The 25,429-nt window shown below is 40.4% G+C and overlaps 1 protein-coding gene across 4 annotated transcripts in view; it reads right to left on the minus strand.

Annotated features, from left to right (window-relative positions):
* Window positions 1-1,183: 1,183 nt before the first annotated feature.
* pkn1a (protein kinase N1a) overlaps window positions 1,184-25,429 on the minus strand; it is a 56,559-nt gene continuing 32,313 nt past the window's right edge. For 3 of the 4 annotated variants that reach the window (XM_039798306.1, XM_039798296.1, XM_039798288.1), the window contains 22 exons: window positions 24,817-25,011; window positions 23,408-23,513; window positions 22,792-22,940; window positions 22,028-22,148; window positions 17,464-17,609; window positions 16,473-16,686; window positions 15,193-15,387; window positions 13,981-14,090; window positions 13,737-13,880; window positions 13,277-13,352; window positions 11,296-11,431; window positions 10,937-11,021; window positions 9,837-9,916; window positions 9,462-9,537; window positions 8,660-8,751; window positions 8,153-8,329; window positions 6,449-6,511; window positions 6,221-6,297; window positions 5,963-6,105; window positions 5,298-5,405; window positions 5,020-5,100; window positions 1,184-3,160 (listed from right to left, as the gene is read on the minus strand). In XM_039798306.1, the coding sequence (XP_039654240.1) occupies window positions 2,957-3,160; window positions 5,020-5,100; window positions 5,298-5,405; window positions 5,963-6,105; window positions 6,221-6,297; window positions 6,449-6,511; window positions 8,153-8,329; window positions 8,660-8,751; window positions 9,462-9,537; window positions 9,837-9,916; window positions 10,937-11,021; window positions 11,296-11,431; window positions 13,277-13,352; window positions 13,737-13,880; window positions 13,981-14,090; window positions 15,193-15,387; window positions 16,473-16,686; window positions 17,464-17,609; window positions 22,028-22,148; window positions 22,792-22,940; window positions 23,408-23,513; window positions 24,817-25,011 (2,778 nt within the window). In that variant the 3' untranslated portion in view covers window positions 1,184-2,956. The remainder of the gene's footprint in view (window positions 3,161-5,019; window positions 5,101-5,297; window positions 5,406-5,962; window positions 6,106-6,220; window positions 6,298-6,448; window positions 6,512-8,152; window positions 8,330-8,659; window positions 8,752-9,461; window positions 9,538-9,836; window positions 9,917-10,936; window positions 11,022-11,295; window positions 11,432-13,276; window positions 13,353-13,736; window positions 13,881-13,980; window positions 14,091-15,192; window positions 15,388-16,472; window positions 16,687-17,463; window positions 17,610-22,027; window positions 22,149-22,791; window positions 22,941-23,407; window positions 23,514-24,816; window positions 25,012-25,429) is intronic. The other variant, XM_039798315.1, reaches the window with a different exon arrangement.

A 25,429-nucleotide genomic window follows, 5' to 3' on the forward strand; every position in this document is an offset into this window, starting at 1 on the left:
AGGCTGAATTTCAGGAAAGAGACTTCAGATACAGTATTAGGGGACCACTAAGGCCTATATAAAAGCATCCAAAGAGCACCATGTCACGGGTCCTTTAAATAAATACTATGAATCAATGAACCAGAAGTTGTTTTTCGATGAGTGATGTTTGCTTCTTCACAGGAGGTAAAAGGCCAGGACGCAGAGCAGCAAACATAGAGCTGGTTTAGGGATTCAGATCTGACACTTGAGCAGATGATGCAGTAAAGCTCTCTGACCTCGGGGTCACCGTCCTGAAACCCAAAGGAACCCAAGTAAACTGATGAAACTGACTGATGAAACTGACTGTTTTTGTGTTTAAATTAGGGTGATATCAATATCACAATGTTATTTTTTCTCTCCAATATTTATAATCACATTAAACAAGCTGATGTTCAACATAAATGTGTTCCACTGTTATGTATTACATCATTATTAGTCTTGCTTTGCCAGACCTTCCTACACAGCGCCACGGAGGAGCGTCTGTCTAGTCCACGTTGCATTCCTGGATGGGAGAAAAATGTGCTCTGGTTTATTGGCATTTCTTTAAACCAATCACAATCGCCATGGGCGGTGCTTAGCTCCGCATGGAGCCGCTGCAAAATAGCCTCGGGAAGGAAGTTGTTTTGGTGGAACGTGTACGTTCAAAAGTTGTTTTAGTCGTGCGAGAAAAAAAACTCAGATTTGACAGATAGTCTAGCTAGCTGTCTCAATTAACCCACAGAGATCTGAGGAGCAGTTAACCGTAGCCCTCATAAATCAACTGGAGTTTAAATTTCCAACAAAAAGAAAGCAGGAAGGAAACGGACATTTTGACAATTTCGATAACTGATTTATCATTTAAGTACTTTAATGAGCAGAAATGACTTTCCCTGTTTTTTTCACCTACTAATGTGAGGATTTGAAGCTGTTTTATGTAATTTTCAATCTATTATATTTGGGCCTTGGACTTTTGGTTGGACAAAACAGGCAAGAGACGCCTGGTTCTGGCAAGTTTCGATGAACAACTATATAATTTTTTTTCGACTAAACAATTAATCGCTTGATCTAACAAATAATTAAAAGATTCATCTATAATCAAAGTAATCCATAATTTTTAAATTATTGTAACATTCACAACTTAACGTAAAAAGATGACATGAACATATTGTCACGACAATTCCACTGAAAGGTGATAAACAATATTTAATTATTGCAAACCAAAATTTTAATCCAAAACAGATCAGTGACCAATTAGGATCCTGACCTATTCATTCAGTCACAAATATGACTACTTATATACTATGTTCTTTTTTTTGTTTTTACTGAGATGCACGTTATTGCATCTTTTTTTTTTTTTTACTTGCCTTTGTGGTATCTGTACTTGAGCCTTTCTTTGGTTTGAATGAACACGCCCATACACTTAATACACAGACGGAATATTCACTCCAGGTTTTCTTTATAAAATAAGTCATCTCATACTCTCACATGGTTTTGTATTGTCATACACAAGATGAGTAAGATCCACACCATCATACATACTGCTTCACAACAAACCCAGAATTGGTAAAGTGTTTACCACTGGCTCATATTTTCCAACATTTATCATTGTGTTTCAAATGAACAAATGTTTGCTGGGATATAAGGAAGCACTCACTGCAGCAAGCTCTTCTGTGGAAAAGTGGCTAATGAGGTTAGTTTTGCTTGTGGAACCACCCAGCTTTTCCAAAATCACTAAGATATTAATCGGTTTTGGCTAAAACAGAGATGATTTTATCACTACCTATATAATGGATACCAAACATTGCAATGAACACAAACGGATACTTCTGGAACTAGAACAACAGTTAGAGCCGGTGTTTGTTGAGTTTAAAGTCAGGTATAATCGTCTTGGAGGGAAATGACTTTCTTCATGTTCACAAAACTCGTGGTAGCATATAGATAACTGAATGAATGTGTCTCAACCCCAAAATGGACAGACTCCGTTATGTTACTTGAACATCAAGTCTTAGTGTTCAGATTTTTCTTTTTCAATTAAAAAGAATTACTGCTTCAACTGTTAATATCACACTGTGTATAATACCCAAATATCAAATTTAAAAGTATGTGGTGGGTATTGAATAATGCGTTGAGGAGTCAACGGTCATAAAATATGACTTCTTTACAAAACGTTTGTGGCAAAAATTAAAATCCAACCAGCACATATTTTGAAAATGAGAAAATGGTAGAAGTCTAAACAGAAGTCAGAAAGTGGTTCTTTACCCCGTAGTTAATTCATAATTCTAGCGTCGGCCAGCAGGACTGAGGGTCATCATCATATGACTGCTGGGAAAGCTTTGAGTACAGAGTCACTCTGAACGTCACCATTTCCACTCTCACGGGCAAAACCTCTTTTTTTCCTTTTTCTTTTTGAGTTGAGAGTGTTTCTGCAGCACATCTTACCACTGTTCCTGCTGCTGTATACAAAGGGCCACAACATAAAAACAAAATGATTTTCTGTGGATCAAATACAAGTACAAATGTAAGGCATTGGTATGAGAGGCCATTAAACAACCCCCCCAAACAGTCAACAGCTCCTCCTCTTACAGCTGCACAGGTGACTACACTGACACACAAGAGGATGGGAGGAGGCATTTTAAAGGCTAATGTTGGTAAAGATTTACAAGTCACTGGTGTGTTGTACAATGATTTGAGAGGGGGCTTTCGTTTGTCCAACATTTTACCCCATCAGCTATCCGTCCCAGCTTTTATTTTCTCAGTCCTCCATCTTTAAAACCCTGCATACACACAAAACACAGACGACTGGCTCCGGTCTCTCCACATTCATTCACAGTGTAATTAATGGCAGACAAACAGTCAGCGGATAGTCACTCAGTTGAGACAGTTGGTCCGCTCAGATGAAACCGTCGTGAAGCCTTCAAAATCGAACATTCGTCTAGGTCTGTGAGCCCCCGGCCCATTAGCAGAGGTCAGAGACGTAGTCAAAGTCCCGGAAGCTGTCCTGGTCTTTGCGGGAGAGCACGCGAGGCTCACGTGGAGGCGTGAGCGCCGGAGCTTCGGCGGTGAACTCCTCGTCGAAATTGCTGACGTCTTCCTTGCCCACAATGGAGGGCACAAAGGGAGGGGGCACTTTCCTTTGCAGCAATGCCTCCCAGTCCACATTCTGGTGGGAGACGGAGAAAAAGAGACAAGAAATAATTACAAAGTTGAATTCAGAATCTGCAGATTTTTCTTAGTTTGCCATATATTTCCTCCAAAGTGTCCAGGACCAGTAAAGTGGTGATGCCACGGGCCAGGGATAGTGGGCTTTAATAGCGCCAGGGTTCAGCCCCTTTTAGCCTTATCTGCTGCTGCTGGTGCAAACTCAATATTTCCTGCCGCCTCTTCACATTAAGAGACGTCTAAACAGCAAGAAATGGACATATTCTGTGCTATTTTGATGAGCAACATTGCAGGAGAAATATTATAAGCAGCCAAAGTGAGATGTTGGACGACAAACTGCAGGTGACAAGTTCACATCTTCCAATGTTCTGTATTAGGCAGTCCTTCCAGAAAAACGCAGAGTTTTTTTGTGATTGTTGCGGGCAAAAATTCTTGATTATGCGGCATGTTTTCTTAAAAAATGCGATGGAATATGCGGGATATTTATGCAGTTTTATGCGATGAAATTGCGGGAACTTGCAAAAAATGCGGGAACTTGCAAAAAATGCGGGAACTTGCAAAAAATGCGGGAACTTGCAAAAAATGCGGTTTGATGAAAAGAAAGAAAAAGTGATTCCCCCAACACCCTGCTTTTTTAAACTTAATTTCCAAAAATAGTTTACAGATATTCAGTCATTGCAATAAGTAAACAAATAAGATACAAAAATATATACAAATAATATATTAAAGTAAAAATAAAAGTAATAGTCTAAACAGAGAGAAATAAAAGATACAAAAGAGACAGACTTCCAAAAATCGTTAATAATATAGACAGCAGGAGCACTTAAAGAAATGTGAGTAGACATCAGATATTAAGATGGCTTTAAGAGACTCAGAGTCCATGTCAAATTCAACCTCCAACACCCTGCTTTTCGATGATGTTCAAGTCGCGTAATTACGTCACTCCATAACGTTCCCATGGCAACAGGGGAAAATGGCTGCTCTTGTGTGAAGTAAACGCAACATTTTTTCAACTTTCTGCTAAGATATATGTGACTTTTTTGCAACGAAAATGCGGGGATTATGAAATCATGCAAGCACTGCATATTTTGCGCAGAAATAGGCAATTTATGCGGCGAAAGTGCGGCATATTTCAAAGAATGCGGCCCCCGCATGAATATGCAGACTTAGGCTGATTATGCATTGAATTATGCGATCGCATAATCACGTTTTTCTGGAGGGACTGATTAGGCTCTGTCAATTCTCTATTAGATACAGGGGAGCACAGCTATGGAACAGTTATATCAACACTGCATTTCAGTCAACTTCTGTCAAAAATTATAAAACGAGGCTTAGGACTGGTCTGATGAACCAATCTTAACCGTCTTTATTGTTCTGAACTATTCATATCTGATTTTGTCTGGCCTTCCTGTCTCTCATAACTGCTCACACATAAACACATAAATCCACATATTCTCATTTTATCTATATTCTTATAATTTATTTTATGCGTTTGTTGTTTATGTAGCCAACCTTATGCTTGTTTTTGAAATTCAGTGCTTACTTGTGTTCAATTTGTTGTTGTTTGTTTAGGACTCTTGTAATTGTAATTGCTTATTATATTTTTTTCTTCTCTTCCTAAGGTTAGATTCCTTCTATAAGCCCCTAGAGGTTTTCTTAATCTCACCTGCACAATCTTTATTTTATATTACTTTAGTTTCTTGTGTTACTGTTGTCTTGATTTTATTGTGCAAAAATAAACAAATTCAAATCCATATCATGAAGGTAAACAGTTTATTCAACCTCATCACGCTCTCATGCAGAAAAACACTCGAATGGTCGCGACTTCTCTTCCCCCATCCATTAAAAAGCAGTACTTACTCGGAAAAATGGCTGCTTCTTCACCTCTTCTGCATCTTTTTCACCAGATCCCAGTCTTCTCTCTGGGTTCCTCCTCAACAACTACACACACACACACACACACACACACACACACACACACACACACCACACACACAAAACTGAGTAAGTGGACGTCAACCATGTCAGTGAATAGGAAGTGTTTCATGTGTATGTGCAACATTTGTCACATGCTGTTCATGGGTCATACGGTCAGCAAGAGAAGGAGAAAGAGTGTCTTTATGTGTGTGTAGTCTCACCCTTCTCATGATGCCGATAGCCTCAGTGGACAGGAAGCGTGGATAGCGGACTTCATCATTCACAATGCTGTCAAACACCTCCTCTTCATCATCTCCTGGGAATGGAGACTACAAACACACATGCAAAGGAGGATGCACAAAAGCCCACTTTATGCCATACAATCCATTTAAAATTCACAAAACAAGGTGTTAATAACAATGAACCATAACCCTAGATGTAAACATCCAGTTCTCTTTGTAAACACGGAGTAGGAATATAAATAAAGCATCTAACACTGAAAAAATTCAGTCCACTTGAAATACGCCTAATTCACAGATTTTAAGTTCACATTTTCAAATCCATTTATTAATATGAAATCATATACTTTTGCTCTTGGCTAGTGTTGGCGATGATATATGATGTTTGACATGACGTTATGATGTTTGAGGGAATTACTGCAATTGTTGGGGCTTTGTAAATTATAGAGTGTGGTCTAGACCTAATCTATCTGTAAAGTCTCTCGAGATAACTCGTGTTATGATTTGATACTATAAATAAAATTGAATTTGATTTTATGGGACAGTGCAGAGCAAAGGAAACATATGGAGACAGTGGGATGACAACAACTAAGGCTCCCTGGACAGATCTGAACGAGAGACACTGCAGTTACATGGTTACTTCTCACCTCTCCCACCAACATTTCATAGATGAGGACCCCCAGTCCCCACCAGTCCACTGCCCTGGTGTAGGATGTATCAGTTAGGACCTCTGGGGCCAAAAACTCTGGAGTCCCACAGAATGTGCTGGTCCGGTCCCCGAAGCCCATTCCTACAGACAGAGGCAGAAAGATGAAACTCTTTGTTGCTGAAAGCTTTTAGAAAGATCTTGCAGCAGGCAAAAATTTAAAAAAATGAGCCCATCTGTCAGAAACATCAAAATCCACCTTCTTTACACAGTCCAAAGTCAGCAATCTTCACATAACCATCTGTGTCTAGCAGCAGGTTGTCCAGCTTGAGGTCTCTGGAAGAGAGGAAGAGAAAAGAAGTCGCTGAGAATATTCACAGTATTTCCCCAAGTACAGCTGAGAGTACACAGGGAGTTTAAGAGAAATAGATAGATGTTTTTGTTTTGTTTTTTACATCCCAACTATCATGTGAGGAAACTAGCTCACCTGTACACAATCTTATGGTCATGGAGAAACTGAAGTCCAAGAACTACGCAGGCTGCATAAAACCTGAAATCAAACCAAAGAAACATTATTACTAACCTGCATTAAAATAAATGTAAAGCTCATAATGAGTACAAAACTGAGAACACACCACTACCAGCACCCACACTACTACTACTATTACTGTACATAGTAAATACATATCTGTGAAAGTTGTCAGTGTAAAAGTTGTAGGCTTTTGGTTTTGGCCATATTGCTGACTGACAATGATAATGCATGAACTGATAGATGTTTTGGATACCATGGAAATTTGATAAAAAGTGGTTTAAAGGGCAGGGTTTTCCAGACTTTATTTCCTTAAAGCCCTGCACTCACGGACAGAATAACTGAACACCTGTGGGGGTGTGCAGGGCCTTCAATGAAATATTTAAGAATAATATTATAATAATAATATTAATAATAATAATAATATTCTATATATAATGGAAGAAGAAACTACTAGAAACAGCGTTTAGTATGATGCAGATCAATAAAATGATATCCCTGTTAAAGTATAGTTTGTACATTGAAACCGTTGTTGGTCTCTGGGATTGTTTCTTCTGTCCATACTGGTCACAAAACGATTGCTGTCTGAAGCCATTCCAAAGTAAGTGATGGGGGACAAAATCCACAGTCCTCGTTCTGTGTAAAAACGTATTCTAAAGTTCAGCTGTAGCTAATACAAGTCTTCATAAGGCTGAGTTAAACTAATAAAGATATTATCCAAAGTTACAATTGTTTTAGTATTAAATGTACTTTCTGGTGTTTTGCCTGGACAGTGTTTCCTTGCTAGGTTGCAGTGGAGAAACACAACAACAGGGAATTTTCTTCCTAAAAAGGAAATTCGGAAAATACCAGCTTGATTTGTCAAACTCTTTACATAAGCTTTGGTTGGACTTTTGAATGGACTTTTTTTTTGTCCCTCATCACTTATATTAAATAGGCCTTGTTTACAACAGACATTTTTTCATGCCATAGCAGGAAAAGCAAAAGTGTATTTAATAACATTAATGATGGCTGAATCCCACATAGGGGAGGTCCTGGTATTGTGCGTGCGGGCTCACTGGGACACTTTTTTTTTTTTTAAAGATTTTTTTTGGGCTTTTCCGCCTTTACTTGATAGGACAGCTAGGTGAGAAATGGGAGAGAGAGGGGGAAGACATGCAGGAAATCGTCACAGGTCGGATTCGAACCCTGGACCTCTGCGTCGAGACATAAACCTCTATGTTTATGTGCCCCTGTTCTACCCACTGAGCCAACCTGGCCACCACTGGTACACTTAATGGAACGGAGCCTAGTGTTATTGGGATTTTCCTGCTCTGATAAGTCAAAATTTCTGAAAAAGCTATATTACTATGAGAAATAATCTCTTTACAGCCAGTATGGACACGATGAACAATTACAGCAACCAACAGTGCTTTCAATATACATAAGGTGCATGTATAAGTATTGTTTAAAGACAGACTTGGAAAAAAAAAATGTGTCTCCTTTAACTGTTGCCTTTAAAATGACCATAACAGTAGGACTTATTGGGGCCACTTAGAATTTTCTCTTTCTCAAAACACACACACACACACACACACACACACACACACACACACACACACACACACACACACACACACACACACACACACACACACACACACACACACAGATGTTACATACACGGCCCGTGGCTCTGTGAAGACGTCTGTGTGGATGTGCATCATCAGGTCGCCTCCTGCTGTGTACTCCATAACAAAACACACATGCTCTGGAGTCTGGAAACAGGCAAACAGGTTGACGAGGAACGGATGGTGCGACAGGTTCACAACCTCAAAGATGCGCTTTTCGCACATTAGACTGCAGGGGAGAGAGACAAAAGGAAGTGTCGGAATGTAGAAACGTGGAGGAAGAGGTGGAAAGCAGACAAGAATGGCAGGATGCAGAGGATGATTTTGGATTATGTGGAGGAAAAATGAGAGGCATTTACACATCATTAGATAGAGTTTATTTTGGTTGATGAGACACCCACACTCATCCTACAGATCAAATGTAATCATGGTGATTCAGGGCACAGCCGCACAGATTAAACATAGACATTTATTATTGAAGCTCAAAGATCCAGGCTAAAAAAACTAAACCGCAAACAATCACACAAACACAGCAAGTAATAAACACATCAACGCAAACCTTTCCACTTCGTCCCGAGCTACGATATCTCCTTTCTTCAGGGCTTTGATGGCGTACATCGTGCCGGTCTTCTTGTATTCTGACAACAACACCTGGAGACAAACACATGTAGCAACAAATCGGTTTGTACAAAGTGAACTAATAGCTTCTAGATTTATTTATGCTAGTTATGGTTTTAATGAGGAAGAGAAATGAAAACTCTCTTAAATCCATCAAGATATTACAATAAGGTCTGAATTGCAGGATTTAAACTTGTAAGTTGAAGTCACTTCCTGAAACTTTCAGAAAGTGTCGTTTTCTTTTTAATGAACATCAATCATATTAGGTTTGTAACTTCCTTCAGTCATGCCATTTTGCATGTGACTTTAAACATTTGACAAAGAAAAAAAGAAGGATGCCATTAAATGCAAGTGAAAAAATTTACTCAATACATACACAAACACAGGCACTTGGTGGCATAGGCTTTTTACAAGTTGTCTTGAATGTATGGTTTTCTGGTTGTGATGTAATTATCATGTCACTTTGTTTTTGCCTTATTTCTAGAAATGTCAGGTCAGCATTAAGCTCTTAATGCTGCCTGAGGAACACGCCGCAATCCAGAGGAGCTGCCACTCCAAGCCTTTCTGGGTTTCTTGTGCCATTTGGTGCACATATTGAGCTCATTAAATATAAACTCCATTCTTCATTCTGTTATTTTTTTTGTGTTATTACTGACCTGTTTGATAAACCTTTTTTCCACAGTTCCAAGTTAACAAAACAAAACAAAACAAAACAAAACCATTCATCATTCATCAAACTGTACCTTCCCAAAGTGTCCCCTGCCCAACACAGCAATCAGCCTGAAGTCCTGGAGAGACAGAGGACCTTTCCTCTGCTTACTGGAGAGACCCATGAACAGTCAGCAGGAACATTTATAGTGGATACCAAAATACAAAAAAATAAAAGATTACATAAATTCATATGAACTTCTCAGAATGCATGACAGCATAATTTGTCATGGCAGACATGGGAAGTGCGAGCGTGGGTAGCCATCATTCATTTTTATTATTCACAGCTGTGCTTTCATGTAAAAATGTCTTCAGTGAAAAAGGCCAATTAGGAAACGTTCTACAGACAAGAATAGAATATAAAGAAGAATATAAACTGAAGAACTACTGATAAGTTTATGTGTGTGTACCTGCCGACAGATGGGGTTTGGACAGGGCACTCAGGGGTGAGGTCTGGGGGGGAGAAGGGCTCGATGATTGGCAGTCGGTCCTATCGGGGGACATGCCAGGAAAGAGACACAAAGGATGAGACACAGAGAGAGACATACAGAGACAGAGAGATATTGAAAGTCAAGGGACACATGGTTTCATGAGGGACGTGGCATACAGCCTTCCAGTGGGCAGGAGTCACTTGTTGGTCCTGCTCTGTTGCTTCATTTTTTGAGACAATGTGATCAAGTGCATGCCTGAAGGGGAATCTACATGGCTGTGTTTTTGTGTCATGTTGGACGTTTCCAGTTGATCAAATGTAACAATCCACACTGCCTCTGAGAGATGTCACTATGCAACCCACATGTTTTCTTACCCTACATGTCTATTTTATATTTTTTAGATCTGGTGGACCAAGTTAAACATAATCTCCACAGGCAGCCATTCAAATCACATAAATCACCTGCCCTCTATACGTCGTGATCATATTAACTTTACTGCATAATGATTGAGGGCCCCTTTTCAGTATGAGCTTTCTGGATTCACTGTGGTCCTAAAATAGCTCGGGTGGCAGATGAAAAAACTACTTCGGCTGAGATGAGGCGTCCATATTTGTTATGATTTTATGCCCTTATACATTAATAATTTATCGGAGCTTGCAGAAAATTCACAGTTGTAATCCCTACACCGATGTTGACATGAACACAATTTACAAGTTGAAAACGGTTGATTTGACCTTTGGTCAAAAATGAAATGTTTTGTTCACTCTTGTTCGCTTTAAACAAGTCCAAACTTGACCTAAATTGTAATTGTCATGGCCTGGATTATGTATTATGACATCATTCACTTATCAAAGTAGCAAAACGTTAGATATTGACGTGTTGATGTGTCCCATATCTTAGTGTTTAACGCAGAACAGTTACTTTAGTCTTACTTGTGGATCACAGCTTGGGCCATTCATTCCATGTTAAATAGAGAGATTCCCTTCATCCCACAGCAAACAGAGTGGATTTACTACTGTAGACCCACACACACCCCTCCCCCACTTCCCGGGCTTCCTCTCTCTGTCTGTCTGTCTCACCGGGGTATGTGCGTCCATGTCTCTCTTGTAATCGCCTCTTATCGGAGAGTCGCTGTCCAGACTCAACTTCTCCACTGACACCTCCCTGAAAAATTTACACAGACACAAACAAACAGACAGACACAGCGATGCAGACAGACAAATGGACAGAGACAAACACAAAAGGGTTGTTAGACGGAGGGGCAGAGAAAGCATCACATGCTTTATACTTTGCCAGGAAACACAAGGAAAATGGTTCAAGGAATGCTGCTGCTGCAAGTCCATGATTGATGGCCATCAAACATCACACGTAGACGCCGCATGTCTAGTACAATGAAGTGGAGTGCATGCATCTGTGTGGCTTATGCATTGTGTCTCACCCAGAGTTGAGTGTCAGGCTGTGCGCACTGGGACTGTAGGTTCCTGAGTTGTTGACAGTAGGAATGGCGTTTCGAAGCAGCCTCACCCAGGTCCCGATATCCACATTCATCTGACGAGCCCGAAGGAATGCCTTGCCTGGAAACACACGTACATACACACATCTAGAGTCAATGATGTAGGTCTCGCAGAGCAGATCATCAAGATTTTTGAATTTCTGTTTTGTGAAGGTCATGAGGCTTCTGGGTATTATTCTATGCTTATGCAGAACCTGGGGGATGGAGACTGCACAGCCCTCAAAAAGACATGGGAAAGGGATCTGAGTATTACACTGGATGATGAGGAGTGGGACAGAATCTGTAGGAATATTAAAACCGTGTCACGCGATGTGAGGGTGCGCCTCATTTAGTTCAAGATTATGTATCGCTTCTATTGGACTCCCTCCAGATTGTTAAGAATTGGTCTGAAAGACACACCAAATTGATGGAAATGTAAGACAGAGGACGCCCAATTACTTCATGTTCTACGGTCCTGTGATAAGGTCCAGGGATACATGATAACCTATGTCAGATTGTAGGGACCCAGGTTCCATTCAGCCCAAGATTATTTGTTCTGGGAGATGGATCAATCCTAAGCGGGATGGATAAGCACACAAGAAGCTGGGCCCAGCTCGGGTGGTGGCGTTTGAAAAAATGTCATAAACTGTTTGCCAGGTTGGATGTCTATACTTGAAAATGGGGACCTGAGTACCTGAGCTTTCTGGAGGGCTCCTAAGAAGCTTTGTGCTGGGGAGAGATGTGTATGGTGGGCTTATGGTGTTGTCTTTTATATATCTTTATTTGGTGTATTGTCTATTTTGTTACTATTTTGTTGAATGTCTTAAATATTATAGTTACTGTGTCATCTTTTCTTGATTTCTGTCTGGGTGGGTGGTGATGACGAAGGGTGGAGGGCATGGGGGGGTCAGGGGGGGTTGTGTGTTCATGTTGCGAGTTGTATGTTTTGTACATTAAAAAATAAAAAAATGTCAATCACAAAATTTGAATTGTATTTCTAACTACTAATTAGGAACTCTTTCTTTGACCTAAAATTGTAACGTAATGCCTTCACATCTGTCTCTATGAGTTTCTTTAATGCACATCTTTTGGACTATTATGTCTGTACATTGCACATATTCTCTAAACATCATACTGTGAACTTTTGCACATTCCCTGGTCAATATTTTGCATATCCCTGCTCAAAACACTGTTTTTTTAAATATATTTTATTGCATTGTTCTATACTATATTTATGTTTTTGTCTTTTGCAGTAATTGGCTTTTACTTTAATTATTTGAGTATGTTTTAATGTTTTAATTCCTTGTATGTGAAAACCTACTTGGCATAAATAAAAATAATAATTCTGATTTTTATATCTTCATGGTGTATTCATTGTTTTTTTTAGACAGTAGAAATCTTAAAGGGGTAACATTTAAAACGAGAGTGTAGGATGTATAAATAAATGAACACATTAAAGAATATACATTTCAAAAAATTCCAAAACCTCCTTGATAACTGTAAAGAGAGGAACTAGTCTTTCTCATTAGTAATCAAAAGACCTTCCCAGGTTTTGGCTCAATTGTTTTTTATGTGGATTTTCGGCTAGATTTTAATATCTCCGTTACATCTTGTTTAAATGAAGTACTTCCTATCTTTGTTTTTGGTTAGCGCTGCATACATAAAGTTGTCATTATCGTTAAGCAACAAGATGATTTACTGACCACCAGATGGTGCTGTTTCCTAAATGAAAACAGTGTACTGAATAGCAGTAGTGTTTCTTCCCGTCTTGGTTATGTTCATTTTCTCATTAAGAGAAAGACAGTTTCAGCACAACTGATGTTTGTTAATTTCAAAAGGTCATCTATGTAAACTGTACTGACACTGTAATTATTCCCAAAATCTGCATATTTTTCTTTGTTTCCTCTCTGCTCCATCTCTTCCTCACCTTGCTGCTTAGAAAAGACCTTCTTCTGCCTCTGGAGGCGAGGAACTCTCTCAATGACCGGGTTGAAGAAGGTCACCTGGAAGACACACACACACACACACACACACACACACACACACACACACACACACACACACACACACACACACACACACACACACACACACACACACACACACACACACACACACACACGATTGAACCTTTTAAGTATGACATATCAAAGCAGTGTTGTTCAGCACAGGTGCATGTGTGTGTGACAGCTTGTGAGTCTGTGTGTGGGCAGTGTGTACAGGGGCACATTTGAATATCTATGTGTATTTATAGCACTTCCATAGACGGGTGTCATGTATGCAAGGCTCTGCATCTGTGTCCACCTTTGTGTGGCTGTCCCTTTTCCCATTTTTTTTATGTAGTGTGTGTCAGTTTATGTCAAAGGTTTGTGTTTGTGTGCGTGTACCTCGGCCAGCAGCAGGCCCTGAGGCTCCAGCTCCAGCTGAATTCTGTGTTTCTGGTTGTCCAGGAACTCCTCCAGCTTCAGATACTTCAAAGCACACAACGAGCGATAGTCCTTCCAGTAGACTGCGATCTCCATCTCCCTCGACTAAAACACACACACACACACACACTGTCACCCAACGGCTGCAACTACTAAAAGGATAATTAAACGAACTCGGTGCATTAATGTGTGTGTACGTACTGACCCTTTCCAGCTCCACAGTGAAGGTCTGGTCCCAAGCCTGTTCTCCCACAGTCCTCCAAGGTGTCTGGCCCACCACACTGTTGTCTAGCTTTAGCACAGCACTCACTTCAGCTGCGCACGCACACGCACACGCACACGCCACACACACACACACACACACACACACACACACACACACACACACACACACACACACACCATTGATTTCCTCCATAGGTGACATTCCTACACTGGCACTTCAGCTCTGACCACTATAAAAATAAAAGCTACTGCATGCTCACGCTCCAACAATACACTTCACAAAAATACAATTTCAGTATTGATTAATGATTGTCATTAATTTCCTTGGAGACACTGCAGAAAGGGCAATGCCTTAAAAAAGCTGGTTGTGAATTGTTTGCTCAGGGTATTGAGGCAATTCAGCTACATTTGCTGATGTTGCTGACTGTGCCATTATGTGTGAGCACTGACCCACAGTACCTAACCAACCTAAAGTGACGGTAAGTCTTAATATAAATTTGCTATTTAGCTATTTTTTTTCTCCCCCAGGTTTGTTTATTAATTTCAAAACAGCAATACAAAATCAGTTGAAAAATATATGTATAAAAACAAGTTTCCTTTTTTTTTTTTGCTTACATACACAAAATAAAATAAACAACAAATCAAAGCAAACCAAAACACAACAACCCCCCACAGTCAGTAATGAGGATTAAATACAAAAACACAGACACATATACAGCATCCAAATTCAGCAAACATTACAATAGGAAGTCACCCTACCAGAGTACAAAATAGGACATATTGCCAGGTTTAGGCCAATCTAGTCTTAGTCAGGAATATGTGAGAAACTAGTATTCTCAAAATATAGAAATAATTGGCACAATACTTTCCTAAATTTTTAAGAAGGCTACTTAGCTATTTTGCACTGAAAGTGACATTATGTGTTACACTATTTGTGATGAAAAATATCCAAATCAAAATCAAAAGAGCGTGTTCATTTTTAAACCATTTGAACTAAATTTTATATTAGGGAGTATTTATTAGCATGGAATGTTCCTAAAAGATTAAACACAACACACACACACACACACACACACACACACACACACACACACACACACACACACACACACACACACACACACACACACACACACACACACACACACACACACACACACACAGACACACACACACACACACACACACTTACAGGAGAGCTCATCTGTCTTGCTGGGCGTCTTCCCGCTGACTGAGCCGCTCCGTCCGTAGAGTCCCTTGCTGCCTCTCATGAAGGACCTGGTGTCTCCAGGGCTGTAGCAGGGCAACATGACAGCTGTCCCTTTATTGCGACCTGGGACCACCTCCAACAACCCCCCACAGCCCAGCACCTGCACCTGTAAAGTACCTGAAGACAGAGGGGAGGTCACATAAAGAAATCTGTGTACATTCTAATCTCTGTGAACACAAAAATAGATACAGTACAGGCCAAAAGTTTGGACACACCTTCTCATTCAATGCGTTTTCTTTATTTTCATGACTATTTACATTGTAGATTCTCACTGAAGGCATCAAAACTATGAATGAACACATGTGGAATTATGTACTTAACACAAAAGTGTGAAATAACTGAAAATGTCTTATATTTTATATACAATATTTATACAATAACTCTTCTTCTACGGTTCAGAGTTGTGTATGAAAATATTAAAATAATCCGTGCTTACTAATGCAGTGTTTTGTCACTGCAATTTACTTAATAGTGTTGTCAATACAAAATGCATGTCTTTGGAACAAAAGCCAGTCAGATTGTATGCAAAATCACAGTGTAAACAAACTAGTGTGTGTAGTATTATCCATATTATATTATAACCAGAATTTAAACACAGCAAGACATGATTTTGAAACCAAGAAACATTAACCAATTAATTTGTCAAAAGTCTCCGTGAATATTCAAAATGGTGTCTTCATTTAAAATAGCAGGAGAGAAAACCTCATCATCCTACCTCAATTAATAACACGGCACCATAAAGACACTAACTAGGGTCTTCAATGACACTTCCTTGTAGTTTCCACAGTGGCAGCGTGTTAGTATGTCAACACCAATGTCTTTTACCGTAGGCTCTTATGCTCATATGCTTATTCCCCATAAACAACATGAAATCAAGGAGAGGGTCAACCTTTCCTGCTAAAGATGTTTCACCTTGGTCAGAAAGCACAGGGGAGACACTTTGTTTCTCTCACTATGACTCTAGAGTCAGTACTCGCTCCGAAGCTAATCGCCGTCACTCTCTCACTCCCCCCCCAACCCCCGTCCCCCGACACACACACACACACACGCCGGCTCGACACACACACCAGCGCACAAGTATAAACACCAGGCCACTTATGTAGGCTACGGCGAAAGCTGTGCGTTTGAGCCTCCGCAGGACCATAAAACGGCCTTCAGCTTGCTTGACTTTGTCCTGTGTAGCTTTGTTTTGCATTACGTACCAGTGAGAGGAGAGGGCTTGCTGAGGGTGCTGTACTGGTTGTGGTGATAAGGGGCGCCATGGCGAGAGCTGAAGACAGGGGAGGAGGCCAGGACTAGCTCCTCTTTGATGACGCTGGCCTTGGGATGGTCCTCAGGCAGCTCGGCCAGACGCTGGTCCAGAGAGATCCTCAGCAGGTCTAACCGCTGAGAAGCTTCGCTCAGACGAGACTGTGCCTACAGAGCATCAACACAGAGCAGCGTTAATACACTTTTACATCCACTGGGTGATATTAAGTAAACTATTGCCTCTCTATACTATTCCATGGCCCACGTAATCCATCCCTCCTATCATATTTAAGTCACATTTCTGTATTGGTGTAACAATGTCCAGTAAAGAGGCTATGCTCGATACCACAATATACTGCCCAAAAATGCCCTACTACTTTGATATTGGCTTTTTAGCCTTTGCATTTGAAATAGTTTTTAATATTTTCACCATGAACACCATGCTTCATGACTATAACAATAGTGTGTGTGTGTGGTTAAGGGGGTTCAAAAACCCTTCAAAAACCAGCACATATACATGCTATATGATGTATGGTTATTTGGAGTCGTTAGGCCATATACGATTTTGCAGCTGCTGTTCTGAAGAGGTGTATCAAATGTTATTTTGAAAAGAGATCGTACAGTAATTGAAGCTGCTCTGTGAAATAGCTGACTTGAGAGGAAATTACTTTATAGTTCTACATCGCCTTTCTCTTTACATAAAGAGAAAGCTTTTCACATTCAGACACCTTATAATGCAATGATGCTGTAAAAACTGTTGAACATAAAAGTACGATGGTGTACAGGGTGGAGAAAAGAACAGAACATAGGAGTTAAAATGGGTTTGTCTAGAGGTAGAGATCGAATGAAAGAAGTTTTTCACAGCTTTGCATTAAAAAATGTGAGTTTGAGGAAGGGTTTGTGGTTGCAGGACATGTGTGTGTGTGTGTGTGCGTCCAGTCCTACCTCAGACAGGGCTTTCTTGTCCTGGACCTTGTTGGCCCCCAGGAGCCTGAGCACATTTTTGGCCCCCTCAGCAACAGCATGCTCCACCCTGTAGTGATGCCTCAGCTCTTCAATACGCAGCTCCATCCCACAGAGGTCCTGGTTACCTGCAATGTTAAGACGGACAAATCACATTACTGTGCATTAGAGTAGAGGATTTTAAACAATGCAACTGAGGCTGTAATATCATAGCAACTTTCATTCAGTTATAGTTCGATCTTGGCAGGTGCACGTTAAGACTTCAGACTTTTGTTTTGGCAGTGGCGTGATCTAAGGAACTCCTCTGGGCATACTAAGTTAGGTTAATGCCTTAATGCATGTCATGCATTACACAAGAGTCAGACAAAGAAAACATCAGCAGCGCCCAGAGGGAGGTGAGCAGCCTCTGAGTGCTCCCCAGTAAACAACATTAACTTCAGTTCCAACCTCGGTTTCCAAATAGCTTTCTCGTTCCCATCTTTAAAAGCAAACAAAAACCCTCTCTTGTCCATTTTATCTTGAATGTTTGTTTTTGTGAGATTTGATGTTGAGATTTAAATAAAATCATATTGCCATTAAGTAACGAGTTTGTTAAACCACAGACAAAATAAACAAATGAGCGCTATCTCAAATATTTAAATACGATTTCATATGATTTTATGGTAATAATAAATAGCTTGTTGTCTGGTATGAAATATCATTTTAATATTTCCTGTTGTTGCCACGGGTTACAGCTACTCCTAATTAGACAGATGTTTTGAATGGAAAATGTATGATATAATAATAATATAAAACACAAATAAGGTGTTGAAAATGCCACTTATCTGATCATGATGTGACAAAGACCTGCTTACATGCTTTAGGAGGAGAGACATTAGATATGAAAGGTCAGTGCAGAAGTTATATGAATACCTTTTAACACTTTCATATTTCCAGTCACTCTCCACTGTAGACTAACAGCCACCTCAGAATACAACCAACACCACTGATAAAACACTGACAAATCGGTTATTTCACTCCTTAAATGGATAGGCCTGGTAACTGTAGCTAGATCAAAGCAGAATATGAGGTGCAATGCCATAAGTCAAAAGGAAAAAACATACTCAAGCTCCCTCACAAAGAAAAAAAAAACAGACATGGGGTCAGCCTCAGAGTAACACCCGTGAAGCTCAATTACAGCCGAGTGGTTAGCTTAATGGCACGGTAGCGGCCTCTCACAGTGGGCAACAAACACAATGGAGCACACAGATATGGGGATAGGAGGCATGAGATAAGGAAAAGGACAATAGGATAAATTGTATTCAAAAAGGATGCATTTGACTTTCAAATACCAAGTTAGTAAAGAGGAAGGACAAAAGGACACAGAGGAGTGATTAAAAAATGATTTTTATGACTTATGAGTTGTTCAAAGCACTGCACGAGACAGGAGGAGAAAGAAAGGAAAAGGGGGAGGTAGGGGTGGAGATAGATGTGGATGCTTTTATCTCCTAATAAGGTGTTCTGCCTGGAGCCCAGACCCTGCTAGATGACCCCTTTACCGGGTGTGGTGCCTGGAGACTGTCTGTCTGTGTACACTATACACACAACCTGCGTGGTGTGTGTGTGTGTGTGTGTGTGTGTGTGTGTGTGTGTGTGGTAAAGAAAGAGAGGGAGAGACAGAGAGAGATCCAGATCCAGAGACTACAGTATGTTAATATATATAAATATTACAGGCAATAAAAAACAAAATACCTACAGAAAAAGTGTAGAAAGGCATATACTCTATACAGTATTTGTACATAATAGAAGTTAAGGTTTTGGAGAACTAAACTTTATTAAACCAGAACTCCACAGATTTAGCACTGCACTGCCTAAAACACTGTTGGACTAATGTCAGGAATCAAAAACGATGCAGTAGAACCAGAGATCGTCTTTTTTATTCCACGCATTCTTCTTTCTTTGTCAAAACCTGGCGCCTACATTACCCCCGTTATGCTAGTAGCGGCTAAGGCCAGTAGCCTCAAGCAGAGATGAGGAGCAGCTACAGAGGTCTGGTAAGCTTACTTCTTTCTAACTCCACACCCCCAAATTCTTTAGCCCCAACCGACGCTCACTTGAAGCAATTTATCAGATTCACATGACTCCCTTTGGAGGCGTTAGAGAACTTTTTTCACATTTGCAGCAGTACTCCTCACAACTTCTAAACAAACTTTGATGTGTAAAATCAGTGGAGTTCCCCTTTGCGTACAAAAATCATAGCTGCCCAGTCTGGTCATTAGTAGGGCTGTGTATTGGCAAGAATTTGGCGATACGATACGTATCACGATACATGGGTCACGATTCAATATATTTCAATACTGTGCGTAAGGCGATATATTGGGATTTTTTTATTTAGTATAATTTTAGAAAAACTAATATTTAAAAAAACAGACACGATGTTCATAAAAGTCAAAGAAGTTTACTTTATGTAAACAATTCAGTACACAGAAAATCAAACTGACAGTTTGGGATTGTTGTTCACAGGTTCTTAGTGAGCTAATTTTGATATGCTAAAGTAGGCCAAAGTTCAGCCATAGCTACATTGTTAGCTTCTAGCAAAAAGTCAGGCACTGCTAGGCACTGTTGGGCAAGGATCTAGTGGTAGGGGGTTTAAACACAACATAAACCACTGGCTTACATGAATATTTTTGAAGTTTACAAAACAAAAATCGATATTGCCTTTTTGAAAATTCATACAGTATTGCAAAATAAAATATCGCGATACTCAAGTGTATACATTTTTTCCTTACACCCCTGGTCATTAACATCAACATTCAAATCATTTAAACCCAGTAGGTTTTCCACATAGGGGACACAGATGGATAAAGTATGGCTATTAAAAGGCTCTTAAATAATCCTTCCAAATGGCCATTATCTTCTTTGCCTTAAAAGCCCACTTCCCAAATAGCCATCAGCTGCCACAGTGACATGAGCAGAAACCAATATATAGCTCCAAAGGGAATACGCCATCCTTAAAATGTGTTTTTTACTTCTACCCCCTCTCATTGCTCTCTCCCTGCTGCATTTTACCGAACCATCCTCCTCTCGTGACCGTAATCAATTAATGGTCCACAGCACTCACTGCCACACAGAAACTCATTCACCTGCCCTGAAATGACATAGATCACTCTGCCACAAGATAATAATAATGTGAGTGAGTGTGTGTCAGAAAGAAGAGAAAGTGAATGGGAGATCACATTTGTTTGTTGGATTGGACCTTGAAGTGCACAACCACACTTCTGCTAATTTAACACATGGAATCATCTGCTCAGACAATGTTTGTGGTCCGCCTGAACACACAGCAACAAAATACTGTACTTTAAGTGGATTGTGTTTATATGGCGCTTTTCTAGTCTTAACGACTACTCAAAGCGCTTTTACACAGTAGGCGCCACTCACCATTCACACACATTCATACACTGGTGGCGGAGGCTGCCATACAAGGTGCCACCTTTTTTTTTTGTGTTAGTTGATAGAAAATATCAGCAGAAAACTGCACTTTAAAATGTAACTGTCACTTGTTTTTAGTGCTGACATTGATATTCAATTCAATGTTCAATTTGTTCAACAAAAGAATGTTGGAAACTATTTCCTTTCATTTATTTTAAATTCAACAAGAAATTTGTATTTTAGCAGAATACTGAAAGCAGCAGAACTGAGTACACTTTAATATCTTGTTTTATTTATCGCAAGTAATATCGTTATCGGGATATTCAACAGCACTATCGCATATTTTCCTCATATCGTGCCATCCTGAGTGAGCGAGCATTTGTGTGTTAAAGAGACTTTTTATCTACCGGTCCTTTTGTTGGAGGGTTGGAGTTTTGTTGTTGTTGAGTGCATCTGTGTGTGAATTTGATTGATTGTGATAATGAGCCAGGTGGGCCATTTCATAGGCTTTGTATCACACGCTCACAATATTTGCCCATCACACACTCACACACACACACACACACACACACACACACACACACACACACACACACACACACACACACACACACACACACAAAACTGAGTAAGTGGACGTCAACCATGTCAGTGAATAGGAAGTGTTTCATGTGTATGTGCAACATTTGTCACACACAACGCAGTCCACTTTGTTTCAAACCTTACTATCCTCTTCATCTTCTTCCACACAATACTAAGGCAGAGTGAAAACACTGAGCCGGCTCTTTATTGATCTCTTTATGCTAATGTGTGTCTGCTGTGTGGAGCTGTGCTCAGGACAGAGTGTATGACATGCATGCAGAGAAAATTAAAGCATGCAGATAGAGAGATAAAAAGCATCCTGTCAGTGCCAGCTGACCAGAGAGTTATACCTGAGAGTACAACACAGAGCAATCATAGACAGTGTCTGAAATGAACACTTAAGCTCATTTAAATGTCCAAGCCAAGGTGAGTAACCCTTATTGATTTATTGGAACTTGGAGGGTGCCAAAAGTGTGTTTTGCATTACTGGTACTGCATTTTAAACTATGTCAGCTATCCTTTGTATACAATAATTTAGCCAGCCAATCAAACTTACCCTGTGTGTCATCGTTGTGCTCGGTGGCCTGCACAGCCTTGCGGATTTGCATGCGGATGATGTCAATTTTGGTCTTACTGTCCTGCTGCATCTGCTGGGCCGTCTGAAGCATCTTCTTATCCTGATTGGAGCAGAGTCGAGACAGGGAGCAAATCACATGACCGGGAGCAGGAAGGTAAATATCATACTAGAAACATTTGAGCAATAGTGAGGCATCCTTAATCTCTTTTTTTCTTTCTGTTGATTGAATGTTGCCACTGATGCATTAGATTTGTATCTTAAAGTAGTGAAATAGAAAGGGAAGTGCAGGTTTGAGAGCGAGGTCAAACAGATGCTGCATAAAAGAGGGGATGAGGTGTGTGCATAAGGGAAGGGATATTGTGCACACAGGTCCTACCTACGAAAGAGAACATTATCTGAGTCAGCAGATTGCAAGGTTGTGGATCATGAAGATGCGCGCGCACACACACACACACACACACACACACACACACACACACACACACACACACACACACACACACACACACACACACACACACACACACACACACACACACACACACACACTTATCAGCCAGTTGGAGGAAGGTTATAATGTGTACTATACCCTACAAAATGGTCTTTATATTAATGCATGTCTGTATTAATATACTTCAGCACCCTTGTGTGTTGTCAATGGTATCTGCCCTGTATACACTGTTCTGTTGAGCTGTGTTCAGGTGTGTGAAAGTGTATGTATGGATTAATCCAATGTCCTGTACCTTGGTGGATCCATTAGCGTAGATGGGGATCATGTTCTCAACTCCCTGTTTGACTTTGAGCTCGATGTTGAGCTGTCTCTCCAGGGCAGCAATGCGATCCTTGTGGGCTGACGTACGACTCTCGGCCCCTGGAGACTGAGGACACTCATCTGTAGAGAGAAGGAAAAGGTTGGCGATGATATAAAAAGAAACAAGATGAGGGTTCACACGGTGCGCTCTAAAGTGAAAATACTCTTGGGGGAATTTCATGTAATGTCAAATAACATGTCTCTTGACTTTTGGATTAGTCTTGTTGCCATGGACACACATGAATCTGCTGGCACCCGGGTAGCACAGTTGGTAGAGCGCGCGCCCATATATAGAGGTTTACTCCTCGACGCAGCGGCCGCGGGTTCGACTCCGACCTGCGGCCCTTTGCTGCATGTCCTTCCCCCTCTCTCTCCCCGTTCATGTCTTCAGCTGTCCTGTCAAAATACAAGGTCTAAAATGCCCAAAACATAATCTTCTAAAAAAAAAAGCAGTCCTGCTCAATAATCTGAAACTTTTTTGGTTATAGAAGGAACCAAATGAGCAGGTATATTTGACAATAGGGGTGTCAGTTTTTTCACATACATACCTTTATTCTCATCTCCTCCCTTCACCACAATGTGAGCATCCAGTTGTTGCAGCTGAGCATGTAGGTTGTCCAGCTTGCGGTTAGAAGAACGCAACTGGCTGTCCACCTGTAGGAATGAGCGAATACAGTAGAACATTATTTCTGGTTACGCAACTTTTGGACAATGGACATTGACATCATCAATATGCGCAAGAATATGAGAGGCTAGAGAGCAGACTTTGGACTGAACAAGTTCTACAAGACATTTGTCCTTCAATACTGTATTTTATATACCAATAGATCTGCTTAATTATTAAGGTGTGGCTATAATGTTTCCTATTTCGATGTTGACTTTTTGTCTTAATCGTGTTCAATGCACTTGATGCAGGCATAATGCCTTACGCATACATACATGCATACACCTGTCAAACTAAATAAAACCAATTGAACCCTTGTAATCTGTTGATTAGTGACGGAAACAATTTGCTTAAAAGGTGTTCACTTACTCTTACCAAACAGGTGTAATTACTTCTGATTAAGTAGTGTATTGTATAAGTATTGTGCCTTACCTATATATATAAAAAAAAAACTTACAACTACTAAAGCCTACAAAAGAATATAAGGTGTATTATTACTTGTCCAAAGCAGAGAAAAATGCTTTAACAGAGTTTGGTATTGATGCCACAGAGGGGATCCTTTTCCTTGTTGTCTGTTTTTTGTACTAGGGGTTGAATGTGCACACGACACTATCATCATTTTTTGCTTTAAAGACTCATCCCTCCATTAATACTTACAATTGTTTGTGAGCAATGCATTTAACTCTCCAACTGCTCGAGTATGCACGCTCACTTCTAGCAACAGACAAAGATGGTGCAGCTGTAACGGGCTGCCCTGGGAAGTACAGTAAATGTGAGAGCCTGTGTGGCATTCCTGCTCTGCCTTACAATGTGAAAATATGTGCTCAGTGAGCTTACTACTGAGTAAATAAAGATCATAACATTGGTCACATGAGGCTTTAAAAAAGAACCAGATCCTTCAGAGAGTCTTAGCTTTCTGTAAGGACAAACAGGACAACAACCTAACATACCAGCTACCCAGTTCCTGTGAACTGATTCACCAGCCACTGTTAACGACATTCCAATTTAAAAATCAGAGCGGTTCTGTGACCATATCATTTTATTCCTGCCTTGTTACTGGTGTTTTGTCAATGGAAGAGGCGTTCTCATATTAAGCATCCTTGTAAAGTGTTCTTTTGCCTTTCTCTTTGCTCTGATCATTCATTCTCAGTTGGAAACCTGTTTAAAGGCTCTTATTTACAAAACACAAGACCTTTGACTGGTATGACAAGCATAAAAATGCTGGAAACCTTAGGACTCTTACAGGTCCTGGTGGGTAAAGGCTTTGAGAGGATCTGAGGGCAACTGGCTAACCTGCTGTACGTTCCTCTTGTCCGTCGTTGCCCTCCGTAAGTTCTCAGCTCCTTCCTTGATTTTCAGCTCCTTACGAATCTCTCTACGGATCCTTTCGCGCTGCTCGTCTAGAAGCTGCTGCACACTGGAATCGGAGAAATCCGAATTCTGGTCCAGGCCGAGCTGCTCCAGAACCGACAGCCCATCTGGGTCACTCTGGACGGGTGAATGGAGAGGGAAGGGAAAAAGGATAAAGAAGTAAGGCAACGTGGTTATGAACAAAATAAAAATATTTGTCATGACAATACAATGCTTAATTTACAACATAGTCAGCCTTGTAAGAGGAAGAGATGGTCAGCAGGATAAGGCAGTAATGGGAGGAAAGAGATAGAGAGGGAGAGATGTTAGTGATGGGGGGGGGGGTGGAAAAATGGCAAAGTTTAGGAAAAATGAAAATGCTAGAAAAGCAAGCAGGAGGAGCAGTGAGGAATGACAAATCTTGTTCAGCCAGTGCTTATGATATTTCAAAACAAATCTCCAATGTCCAACCTGCTTACGAGAAAAGCTTTAGAGTCACTAAAGTTCAGGAGTCATTAGGAATGCCATTTTCTAGATAGTCGGCCTGCCAAATGGG

Source organism: Perca fluviatilis, chromosome 1, assembly GCF_010015445.1.
Source record: "Perca fluviatilis chromosome 1, GENO_Pfluv_1.0, whole genome shotgun sequence".
Taxonomy (NCBI): Eukaryota; Metazoa; Chordata; class Actinopteri; order Perciformes; family Percidae; genus Perca; species Perca fluviatilis.